Source organism: Scyliorhinus torazame, chromosome 7, assembly GCF_047496885.1.
Source record: "Scyliorhinus torazame isolate Kashiwa2021f chromosome 7, sScyTor2.1, whole genome shotgun sequence".
Classification (NCBI taxonomy): Eukaryota; Metazoa; Chordata; class Chondrichthyes; order Carcharhiniformes; family Scyliorhinidae; genus Scyliorhinus; species Scyliorhinus torazame.
The window spans coordinates 105,173,885-105,186,847 of record NC_092713.1 but is presented as its reverse complement, the minus strand read 5'-3'; the positions used below and the strand labels follow the sequence as shown (position 1 = coordinate 105,186,847).

Below are 12,963 nucleotides of genomic sequence, written 5' to 3'. Positions count from 1 at the left end.
AGACAGGTTTCGTAAAGGACAGGCAGCTTTCTAGTAATATAAGGAGGCTGTTAAATGTGGTCATGACCCCATCAAGAGCTCAGGTACCGGAGGTAGTGGTGTACATGGACACGGAGAAGGCATTTGACCGGGTGGAGTGGGGTACCTGTTTGAGGTCCTGGGAAGGTTCGGGTTTGGGCTGAAGTTTGTGGCATGGGTGCGCCTGTTATACGTGGCACCGATGCGGAGTGTGGGGACCAACGACATGGACTCACAAAACTTTAAACTGCACAAGGGTGCGCGCTGCCGCCGCTGTTGTTTGTGCTAGTGATAGAGCCTCTGGCAATGGCTCTTGACCACTTGACCTTTTGCACCTTCCCTGCCCACACAAAATCTGAGATAATCATATACAGTTTTCAAAAGAAGGCCTTCGGTACAAAGATCCGAAATGTCTGGAATATGAACAGGAACCTCAGCAGAATGTTCATCTTCATCGTCTGGACCCTCCCTACCAGAGTCAGGTGCAATGTGCCCCACCTCTTCAAGTCCTCCCAAACCTCCTCCACCAGCTTTGTTAGATTCCATTTGTGGAGATGCCAGCGTTGGACTGGGGTGAGCACAGTAAGAAGTCTTACAACACCAGGTTAAAGTCCAACAGGTTTCTTTCAAACACTAGCTTTCGGAGCACTGCTCCTTTACCCGAGGAAGGAGCAGTGCTCCGAAAGCTAGTGTTTGAAACAAACCTGTTGGACTTTAACCTGGTGTTGTAAGACTTCTTACTGATTCCATTTAGGTAGCATCGCCCATTCCCTCGCCACCTGAATCCCCAGGTACCTAAACCTTTCTCTGGCCACCTTGAATGGCAACCCTCCCCCCCACACCCTCCCCCCCCCCCCCCCCCCCCCACACACACACCCCCTCCCCCCCTCCCACACACCCCTTCCCCCCCCCTCCCACACACACCCTCCCCCACCCCTCCCACACACCCCCTCCCCCCCTCACCCCCATCCACCCAAAGCAGCTCGCCAACCCAATTCGTTCACCGGGAACACCTCACTTTTCCCTATATTTAGCTTATATCCCGAGAACGTCCCAAATTCCCGATCAGGCCCATGATTCGCTCCATGCTCTCCAGCGGGTCCGAAACATACAATAGTAGGTCGCCCGCGTATTGTTATGGTCCAGGGTTTAGAGAACCCCAAAGTGTATCATGGAGTTCACCTGACCCACAACTTTTAATAGATTGTGGTATGGGGAGCACACGGCCCACTCTACAGGTGTGGTAGAGCAGAAATGGAAAAGTATTTTTTAAAGCAAAACAATGTTTATTCTATGAACTCAAGTTAACCTTTTTAAAACAGACAGTGAACATCTTAGCAACCATTAATTCAAATACAACCCCCAAAGAATACAACACTAAGTAATCCTTTAAGCTTTCCTTTTAACATCCATACGACTTAAGAACACAACCTTCAACAGAAGCACATCAGGTTAAAGTCTGATAAAGTCAGGTTAAACCACTGAAAACATTTATAATTCTGAATTCACCAAATGATCAAAAGATAGTCTTTTCATGGCAGAGAGAACAGCAGTACAGCTGCTGTGTCTGGTTTCAGCTCCAACACTGAAAACGAAACTAAAACACACCCTGCAGCAAACAGCCTAAAATCAAAGTAAAAAGCTGACAGACAGCCCAGCTCCACCCACTCTCTGACATCACTGCAGTAGGAAACACCCATTTCTTAAAGGTACTCTCACTACAGATATTTATATACACACCCATTTATAACACCCATTTCTTAAAGGTACTCTCACATGACAGTATAGCGACACCCGGTTCTCCCTTCGTCACCTTGTAATCCCTTGCCACTCTCGACCCCCAAGAGCCATTGCCAGAGGCTCTATCGCTAGCGCAAACAACAGTGGCGACAGCGGGCACCCCTGTCTTGTTCCCCTGTGCAGTTTAAAGTTTTGTGAGCCCATGCCATTGATTCACACACTCGCCTTCGGTGTCAAGAATAACAGGCGTACTCATGCCACAAACTTCAGCCCAAACCCGAAACTTCCCAGGACCTCAAATAGGTACCGTCACTCCACACGGTCAAATGCCTTCTCCGCATCCATGGGCACCACTGCCTCCAGTAACCGAGCTCTCGATGGGGTCATGACCACTTTTAACAGCACCCTTATAGTACTAGAAAGCAGCCTGCCCTTTGCGAAACCTGTGTTATCCTTCGCAACCACCCCCAGGACACATCCTTTCATCCTTCCTGCACCAACTTAGGCAGTACTTTCACATCCGTATTTAACAGTGATATGGGCCTGTACGACCCACATTCCAACGGGTCTTTCCCCATCTTTGGTATAAATGTGATCATTGCCTACATCATTGTCTCTGGCAGCTCCCCCTTCGCCAATGCCTCATTAAATGCCTTCAAGAAATGTGGCGCCAGGTCCGTCACGAACTCCTTACAGAATTTTTTTAAAAAAAATCTTTTTATTGGCATTTCTCATATTTTTAAACAGTTGTATATATACACATCACATTCTTCTTGCCCGCGCTAATTTCCTTTATTATACAGGGAGGTTTATTTTGCCCTTCGTTTAACTGATCCTATGTACAATTTGCTGCCCTCTGGATCGGTCTATAGTTCCTCCCCCTTCCCCATGTGTAGCTCTGGCTGCTCCAATACCCCAAAGATTGCCACTATTGGGCATGGCTTCACCCTCACCCCCACAACCTGGGCATTGCCTTGGAAAAGGTTGCCCAGAACCCAGCAGGTTTGGGACAAGCTCAAAACATGTGGGTGTGGTTGGCCAGGCCCCTCTGGCACCGTTCACATTTGTCCTCCACCTCCAGGAAGAACCTGTTTATTCGGGTGCTGGTCAGGTGCGCTCTGTGCACCACTTTGAGCTGCATTAGGCTTAGCCTTGCGCAGCAGGAGATGGAATTAGCCCTGCTCAGTGCTTCGCTCCAGAGTCCCCACTCTATCTCTGTCCCCAGTTTGTCCTCGTATTTTTGTCTGGTCTCATCCAGTGGTGTTTGAGCTCTGACCGGTAGCTGTCCGTATATTTTACCACATAGCCCCCCCCTTCTCGCTGCTTGTGCCCATCAGATCCTCTAGTCGTGTGTTTTCTGGGGTCCCGGGATACCCCACTGTCTCTTTGTGGAGGAAGTGTTTTATTTGGAGGCGTCTCATTTCCTGTCCTTTTGCTAGTTTCCACTTCCTCGTCAGTTCGTCCAGTGTCGCCAGTCTGTGCCCTACATAGAAGTCCCTAACTGTCAGAGTGCCCCCGTCTCGCCTCCATCTTTTGAAGCTGGTATCCAGCATGGCTGGGGGGAATCTGTGATTGCCGCATATGGGGGCCATTTTGGTTATCCCAAAGTGTTGTCTCAGCTGGGTCCATGTTCTCAGCGTGGCTGCTACCACTGGGCTCGTTGTGTATCATGTTGAGGAGGATATGAGTGCTGCTGTGGCCAGGGCCCGGAGGGTCGTTCCTTTACAGGAGGCCTCCTCCATTTGTACCCAATCTGTGTCGGGTTCTTGTACCCATCCCCTCACTCTTTCTGTCGTTGCTGCCCAGTGGTCGTATTGTAGGTTTGGTAAGGCCAAACCCCCATCGATTTTTCTTCTTTGCAGTGCCGTTTGAGAATTCTCAAGTCTTACCCCCCCACACAAGCGCCATGATTAGACTGTCCATATTTTGGAAAAAGGCCTTGGGGATGAAGATCGGTATGGATCTAAACAAGAGGAACCTTGGCAGTACATTCATCTTGATCGCCTGGACTCTCCCCGCCAGGGAGAGTGGGAGTGAGACTCACCTTTGAAGGTCTTTTCTTACTTCCTCCACCAGGCTGGTCAGGTTCCCCTTGTGGATCTCTGTCCAGTCTCTGGCTCGCTGGATTCCCAGGTAACGGAATCTGTTCTGAGCCGTTTTGAACGGGAGCCTCTCCTGCTCTGTCCCTCCCCCGTTTGGATTCACTGGGAATGCCTCGCTTTTGCCCAGGTTAGGTTTGTAGTCTGAGAAGGTTCCAAACTCTTTCAGTATTTGCAGTATTGCCTTCAGTTCCTCCTGTGGCTTCGAGACATAGAGAACAAAGGAAATTACAGCACAGGAACAGGCCCTTTGGCCCTCCAAGCCTGCGCCGACCATGCTGCCCGTCTACCTAAAAGCTTTTACACTTCAGGGGTGCATATCCCTCTATTCCCATCCTATTCATGTATTTGTCAAGACGCTCCTTGAAAGTCACTATCGTTTCTGCTTCCTCTGGCAGCGAGTTCCATGCACCCACTACCCTCTGTATAAACCCCCCCGATTAAGTCCGTTTCTTTCTCCACAGCAGCTGCCAAACTTGCTGAGCTTTTCCAGCGTTTTCTGTTTTTATTTCAATTTTGCAGCATCTGCAGTGATTTGCTTTTATTATATGGGCAATGCAGAACCTCGCCATTACAGCGCCACTGCTGGTGTGACAGTGTAAGTACACCGTGATGGTTTACATGGACGATTCCCATTGTAACCTTGAAGGAGCAGGTCATCTGCATAGAGTGAGACTCTGTGCTCTCTGTTTCCTCTCCGGATTCCCTTCCAGCTTTTTGCGACCTGCAGGGCTATCGCCAGGGGTTCGATCGCAAGCAGGAACAAGAGTGGGGACAGGGGGCAGCCCGGTCTTGTTCCTCTCTGCAGTTGGAAGTATTCAGAGCTGGTGGTGTTAGTTTGGACGTTCGCTTTGGGAGCGTTGAACAGGAGCCTCACCCAGGCGGTGAACCCCGCTCCTAGCCCAAACCGTTCCAGTACCGAGAGGAGGTAGTTCCATTCGACTGTCGAAGCCTTTTCTGCGTCCAGGGAGACGATCACCTCTGGTATTCTCTCCCCCGGGGGGGGGGGGGTTCATTATTACGTTCAGCAACCGCCTGATGTTCGCTGTGAGCTGCCTACCCTTGACAAAGCCCGTTTGGTCCTCTGCGACCACCTCTGGTATGCAGCCCTCCAGCCTTTTGGCCACGACCTTTGCGAGTATTTTCGCATCCACGTTCAGCAGTGAAATGGGTCTTTTCCGTCAGGTCTTTATATTTTTGAGATATCAGCGAAATTGTGGCCTGCGCTAGCGTGGGGGGCAGGGTGCCCTTTGCCAGTGTGTCCGCGAACATGTCCCTTAGGTGTGGGGCCAGGACTGGTGCAAATGTTTTGTCGAAGTCCGCCGGGAACCCATTGGGTCCCGGTGCCTTCCCCGCCTGCATGGAGCTGATGCTCTCCATGATTTCTCCCAGATCTATTGGTCCTTCCAGCTCCCCCCTTCTGTCTTCCCCCACAACTGGTAGTTCCAGTCCCTCTAGGAACTGTTTCATCCCCGCACCCCCGTTGGGGGGCTCGGAGGTGTGCAGTCCCCCTCGTTATAGAAATTCACCGGGCAACCATCGACCCCAGGGCCTTTCCCGACTTCATATCCCTTATACTGTCCAATACCTCCATCAGCCCCAAGGGCTCCTCCAGCGTCTCCTTCTTCTCTTCCTCCAACTATGGAAACTCCAATTCGTCTAAAAACCGCCTCATGTCCCCCTCTTCAAACCCCCCCCGGCTCTGTCACCCCATCCCCTGCCCCAGTCTGGATCTTCAATATTTCCCTGGACGCAGTCTGCCTTCGTAGCTGATGCACTAACATTCGACTCGCCTTCTCCCTGTACTTGTATTGCACTCCACTTGTCCTATGCAGCTGTCCTATCACGCTCCCGGTCGTCAACCTATCAAATTGCCCCTGAAATTGTTTCCTTCAGGCCAATCCCTCCATGGTGGGCTCCCTCGAGTACTCCCTATCTACCTCAACCATCATGTTCATTAGCCATTCATATTCCTCCCTCCTTTCCCTATCCGCATGTGCCTTGAAAGAGATAATCTGCTCCCGGACCACCGCTTTTAGTGCATCTCAAAAAGTGGCCACCGACACCTCTTCGTTTTGGTTCAATTCTACATAATCATGAATCACAGCCCACACTTTACCGCAAAACTCTATCTGCCAAATACTCCAAATCATGCCTCCACCCTGGCCTCTGCTCCCATCCCGATCTAAGCCGAATCTCCAGCCAATGGGGAGCATAATCAGAGATTACTATCCCCGGGTACTCTGCCAGCTCCACCCCAATCAAAACTTTCCGGCTCACCACAAAAAAATTGATTCTTGAATACACCCTATAAACATGTGAGAAAAAGGAATACTCCACTCCCCCTGGGTTCCTGAAAACGATGGGTCCACCAAAACCATAAACCCGCCCAGCTCCTTTGCCATTCGTATCCTACCCATTGACCTAGGGCTCAGTCTATTTACCTTCGGTTCTAGGACACAATTAAAATCTTCTCCCATAATCAACTGGTGCGTGGCCAAGTCCGGGATTGCTGCTAGCAAACCCCTCATAAAACCTAGATCGTCCCAATTTGGTGCATACACATTCACCAGTACCACCGGCGTTCCCTCTAATACCCCACTCACCATCACATATCTCCCACCTGGGTCCCACGACTTTGAATCAAACCCAGAGTGGAAAACCTGGCCCACCCATCCCTTTTTTAGCCTAACCTGATCCTTCACGCGGATGTGCGCCTCCTGCAGAAAGATCACCTCCGCCTTTTAACTCCTCAGGTGCGCAGAGACCAGAGATCTTTTCACCGGTCCATTGAGCAGGTTCCATGTTATCAGCCGTACTGGGGGGCTTACGCCTCCATTCCCCTCTACTGTCCGCCATCCTCCCCTTTTGGCTCTATCTCCATTAACTTCACCCTATATCTGGCCTATTCAAGGTGGCCCTTTTCTCCACCCATGACCTTGTTTCTTTTCCAACGTCGCCCCACCCCCCTACGTCCCCATACAAACATTTCACCCCTATTGCCCTTTGTCAACCCAACAGTAAAAAGAAAAAAAACCTCCACATCGGAGGAAAAGAAAACCCCCCACTCTACCACCCATATTCTCCATTATTCTAGAGTGCCAACACCTCCATCTCCCCAAATTGTTCACTTCTCCCCCAATTAATGCTCCTTGATAAAGTCACTTCTGCGGTCTCAAAATAATATTCCCAGTCTTCATAAGTCACCCATAGATTCGGCGGGTAGAGCATCCCAAACTTGATCTGCCATTGATATAACACCGCCTTGGCCCCGTTGAACCCCGCACGCCATTTTGTCAGTTCAGTTCCAATGTCCTGGTATATTCGGACCTTGTTCCCCACCCATTCGCAGTTCGGCTTTTCCCTGGCCCACTGCAAGATTTTCTCTTTCTTCACAAACTCATGGAGTTTCATGATTACCGCCCGCGGCAGCTCCCCAGCTCTTGGCTTCTGCCTCAGAGACCCGTGTGCTCCATCAACCTCAAGGGCCTTGTCCAGCACCCCCGCTGCCACCAGCCCCACCAACATCCTCGAAAAGTACTTCTTGGCACTCGGGCCTTCCACTTCAGGCAGGCCAACTATTCGCAGATTCTGCCTCCTCGAACTGTTTTCCTGCTCCTTCATCTGTGCTCTCAAAATTTTGCAAAGGTCTCCCAAGAGCCCCACTTCTGCCTCCACTCTAATGCTGTGTTCAGACCGCTCGGATCTGCGATCCCCAAGCCTCCAGACGTTTTTCCACCCTCTCCATCGAGCCCTTCAGGGGTGCCACAGCCCCTTCGATGGCCTTTGATCTCTCCTCCTGCATCTCCTTCCTCTGCTGGCATCCTTGATGAAGGCCATCAACTGTTCCATCTAGGGCTTGCCAACTTGCACTGACCATTCCCCCTACGCCATCTTTCCAGTAGCTGCTGCGCCACAAATATCTTCCAACTCCTTGGCCAGATTTTTTACTTTCTTCTGCCGGGTTTGATAACCAGCAGACGTACCACTGCCAGTAACGTTCTGTCGAAGTTACATCCGACTCTGCCTAAAAAGAGCTCTTTTCTTTTCTACACCTTCAAGCAAGGAGCTCCCCTGTGTGCGACCACTCACACCATGCCCACCACCGGAAGTCAAGAAATGTAAAAATAGTCTTTAAGAGATTTTTTAATATATTTTATTTCAAACATTATTAAATTCTTACAAAGGCTTAACTATATCATACAAACAGTTTGTCATTTTTATTTTACCAAAGTAACAGCAACAACCCGAAATCCCCCATCACCCCACTCAGCCCCACTATCCTCCCTCCCTTATCCCATCCCCTCTTAACCCTCTGCCCCATCCCCTAACTGCTGGCCATGAACAGGTCGTTAAAGAAAGTGATGAACGGCATCCACCTCGAATAGAACCTTTTTTCTGACCCCCTCAGGGTATATTTAATCTTTTCCAATTGCAGGAATTCTGCTAGGTCACTCAACCATGCCGAGGCCCTGGGTGGCACCACCGACCTCCATCCAAGCAGGACTCGCCCCCGAGCCACCAAGGAGGCAACGGCCAAGATGTCAGCCTTCCCCCAATCAAGGAGCTCTGGTGAGTCTGACACCCCAAAGATCACCACGAGCGGACACGGCTCTAGTTTGACCCCAATAATCTCCAGCATGATCTCAAAGAATGAGACCCAGAACCCAACTAGCTTGGGGCAAGACCAGAACATGTGTGAGTTCACACGCCCACTGTACAACGCCTGTACAACATGTCCTCCACCTCAGGGAAGAACCTACTCATATGCATTTTAGTTAAGTGCACTCTATGTACTACTTTAAATTGTATCAGGCTCAACCTAGCACAGGAGGAGGTAAAGTTCACCTTATGCAGGATCTCACTCCACACCCCTTTCTCTAGCCCTAGGCCCAGCTCTAATTTCCACTTCCCCCTCACCTCTTCTAATGATTATTTCCCCATACTCATATATATCGGAGATCTTCCCTTGCCCCATCGCATCCCGTGATAGCATCCTATCTTTCAGTGTGGGTCTCGGCAACTGGGGAAACGAGGACTACTCTTTACGAACAAAGTTCCTAAATGCAGTCGCCATCAGTTAAAATTTCTCTTCCATCTTCTTTAGACTTGCAAACCTACCTTCCACAAATAAATCTCTGAACCTCTCAATCCCCTTTCTCCTCCATATCCTTTACATTGCATCCAGCCCTGGTGGTGCAAAACTATTATCACAGATTGGTGAAAGTAAAAATATGTCAGTCCAAATTGGTGTCTAAACTGATTCCAAATTCTTAAAGATGCCACTGCCACCGGGCTCATCGAGAGTTTGGCCTGGGAGAACAGAAGAGGGACCGTAACCAATGCCCTTCGTCACAACCCTACGCAAGAGGCCTCCTCTATCTGACCCCACCCCTCACCCGGCTGCTCAAACCACCTTTGCACTTTCCCAATGCTCGCCACCCAGTAATAGAGCAGCAGGTTTGGTAGCGCCAACCCAGCTGATTGTCGCCCTCTCTGCAGGAATGCTCTTCTAATCGCGGGAGTCTTCCCGCCCAAACAAAAGCAGAGATTAATCTATCAACCCAAGCGAATAAAGATTTTGGGAGCAAGATCGGAAGACTCTAGAACACGAATAGTAACCTCGGTAAAACGTTGATTTTAACTGTGTGTGCTCTACCTGCCAAGGTTAGTGGGAAGGCATCCCACCTCCCCAGGTCCCCCATCACCTCTTCCACCAGACTGGCCAAGGTCAACTTGTTATGTAATTTCAACAGTTATGTAATTTCTCCCATACTTGTGGGAGGATCAGAAACGTACAACAGCAAATCGTCCGCGTAAAGTGGCACTCTCTGTTTCTCCCCCCACCCCACCAATACCTTTCCATTCCTCTGAAGATCCAAGTGAAATGGCCAATAGTTAAATTGCTAGCGCAACAATAGTGGAGACAGCGGGCATCCCTGTCTCGTGCCCGTATGGTCGGAAATATCCTGAGTTCACAGTATTTGGACATTCGCCTCAGGGGCATTATATAGCAGTTACACCCAGGAAATAAAAGTAGGACCGAACCCAAATCGCCCCAAGACCTCAAAGAGGTAGCTCCACTCAGCACAGTCAATGGCATTCTCCGCATCCATGGTGATGATTATCTCCGGCACCTGCTCCACAGAGGGTGACATGACCACACTCAAAGGCTTCCTGATCTTGGACGACAACTATCGCCCCTGTCAAATCCTGTCTGGCCCGAGATCACTTCTGGTAGGCACCCCTCCAAACGTTTCACCAGAACCTTAAGCTAGTATTTTCATGTCAGTATTTAATTGTGAAATAGGCCTATAAGACCCACACTCAAGGGGACGCTTTCCTTTTTCGGGATTAACGAAATCGAGGCCTGCTTCAGCATGGCAGGCAGCACCGCTCTCATCAGAGAGTCGTTGAACATTCCCCGCAAGTGCGGCGTCAATTAGGCTGCAAGCTGTAAAATTTGGTCAGAAAGCCATCCGGCCCCGGTGCTTTCCCCGATTGCATGGAACCAATACAGTCTATAACTTCCTCCAACTCCAACGGTGCCTCCAGCCCCTCCCTCTTCACCCTTTCTCCCACTGGGAAGTCCAATTCTGCCCCAAAATCACTCCATCTCCGATCCATCCTCCAGCGGTTCAGACTTGTGCAGCCCTCAATAAAAAACCTTAAAAGCACCATTAATCTTATCTGAGGCAATAACCAGCTCTCCCCCCTCATCTTTAACCTGAGCTATTTCCTGTGTGGCTGCCTGCTGTCACAATTGGTGGGCCAATAATTGACTGGCTTTATCCACGTACTCATAAAATGATCTCGCAAACAGCAAAACTAGTTCACCACATTCCCTGTCGCTTCAAGCTCAAACATAATTTGTAGCCTCTTTCTCTCTGCTAACAACTCTGCCGTAGGGGCCGTGGAGTACTATCGATCCACCTCCAAGATTAGGTCTACCAACCTCTCATTTCCGGTGGTGGCCATGGTGTGAGTGGTCACACACAGGGCAGCTCCTGCTTGAAGGCACAAAAAAGAGCTCTTTTTACCCAATACTGGGTAGCATTTTGATGAAAAGGCGTAGGAGAATGTTGGAGGAGTAGTTTTCCCCGGGAGTAGTATGTCTGCTGCTTAACAGACCCGGCAGAAAACAGTGAGAGATTTGGCTGAAAAGTTGGAGCAGGCCTGTGCTGCAGCAGCAGTCATTGTAAACATGCAGGCGGGGGAAAGGCTGATGCAAGCTGGAAGGCTCCAGCTGGAATTGATGGCTGTTATTAAGGCGGAATTCCAGCAGCAGAGGAACAAAATGTGGGAGGATTGCTCAAAGGCCATCGAAGGAGCTGTGGCACACCTGAAGAGTTCTTTGGAACAGGTGGAGAAGTATTTGGAGGTGCAGGGGTCACAGATTTGGGAGATCAAAGGAGTGATCTCGGACCACAGCGATCGTGTGGTGACTGTGGAGACGGAGGTAAGGCACCTAGGAGACCTCTATCAGACAGTTAACCTGACAGCAACCGTAGGAAAGTGTTATTGTTAATAAATCCATTATTAAAGGCATGATAACAATAACACTTGGAAAATTCACAATATAACACCGACTCAACACAGTTTTTTTTAAAAAGGCAAATTGTGCTTGACAAATCGATTAAGTGTTACCAGTACGGCAAATAAGAGGGAACCTGCAGTTGTAGTATACTTAGATTTTCAGAAGGCATTCGAAGAAGTGCCATACAAGACTTGCATTACAAGATTAGAGCTCATGAGAAATATATTAGCACAGATTGAGGATTGGTTGACAATCAGCAAATTTTGCAATGCTCTATCTTTCCTACTCTCCTTGTTGTATTTGGGACTTTCTGTCTCTCTTCCACCTCCATAAGCTTTCTATTCTAATCTTTTGACGCACCCCAGCAAACATGGTGACCCAATCACATCATTGCTTTTCTGAAAAAAGGTAGTTCTTTTGCTCCCTGACAGTTTCTCCATCTCTTTTTCCTTGGCTTAGCACTTCTTCTCTCTTATACTTTTCTTGAGGAAACTATCTTTCATCCCTTCAAAAGATCTCGGTCAAACCTTTTCTCTTATTACACCCAAGTCTCTCCATTGTATTTTTTTCTGAATCCTTACATGTACAACATGCTGTCACTTAAAAGGAATTCCAGCTTGATCAAATGTGAGAAACATGTGGGAAAAAACTCATGTTCCTCTTTCTGGAAAATTAAAACATAGGAACTTGAGAAATCAGTTTTGTTCAGCATGACTTTACTTACTTATGTTTTGACTGTAGTTCACTATAATATAAAATTATGTGTCCCTCTGTTTAACCATTAAAGGATACTTCTTTGAATCAGTGTAGACTTGGAGAACAATTCGCTCGGCCGTTTCATCCTCTGTAAAATTCCAGAGTCTTTCCTTTGCGACAGCGGCCTCAACAGCAGTTGCCAACTACAACAGAAAAGTTAGAAATAATTAGACTACTTACTTTAAAATACTTCTTTTATAACTGATCACTTAAGGCAGTCAACCAAGAGGTATGGATTTGTGGTTTGCTGAGATCACATTTTATATGTCGATGAGAAGAATCACATCACGACAATGTGGAACTGACTACATATCAAATTACCGGTTGTGGTTATGCATATAACTGCAGTAACTCACTTTATAATTTTCTGACACATGCTATGTTGCAAGCAAAATACTAGGGGCTGGATTCTCCGATTTTGAGGCTGTCCGGAGCATGTGTCTAGTCTTACAATCAAAAAGTCAGCACAGCCCCCGTACCGATGCCCTGCCCGGTGTGGGGCTATTGGTCGCGCCACGGTTTTACCTGCAGATCCGGATGGAGAATTGCTGTGCCCGTGGGAGCGCATGCGCATGGCGACGACAACATGGCGCCAGCTGCGCGCGTACCCTGCCTGACAGATAGTGCCCCCGTTTAACCCCCCCACCAGCGGAACGACCCCCCCCCCCCCTCCGACTTTGCCGGTGCTGGACAGTCCGCAGCCACGCAACCGACGCCGTCGGGAAGTCGGCCCATTGGGGGCGGAGCATCGGTGTTAGGGCCTCAGGTGACGTCCTGAGGCCATCCCAAGGGCGTGCGGCATACTGAGCGATT

General features: G+C 49.2%; 1 protein-coding gene across 6 annotated transcripts in view; it reads right to left on the bottom strand.

Annotated features, from left to right (window-relative positions):
• Window positions 1-12,963, bottom strand: part of odr4 (odr-4 GPCR localization factor homolog) — a 181,699-nt gene that overhangs the window by 113,973 nt on the left and 54,763 nt on the right. For all 6 annotated transcript variants that reach the window (XM_072511214.1, XM_072511213.1, XM_072511217.1 and 3 more), the window contains one exon: window positions 12,187-12,293. In XM_072511214.1, coding sequence (XP_072367315.1) covers window positions 12,187-12,293 — 107 coding nt within the window. The remainder of the gene's footprint in view (window positions 1-12,186; window positions 12,294-12,963) is intronic.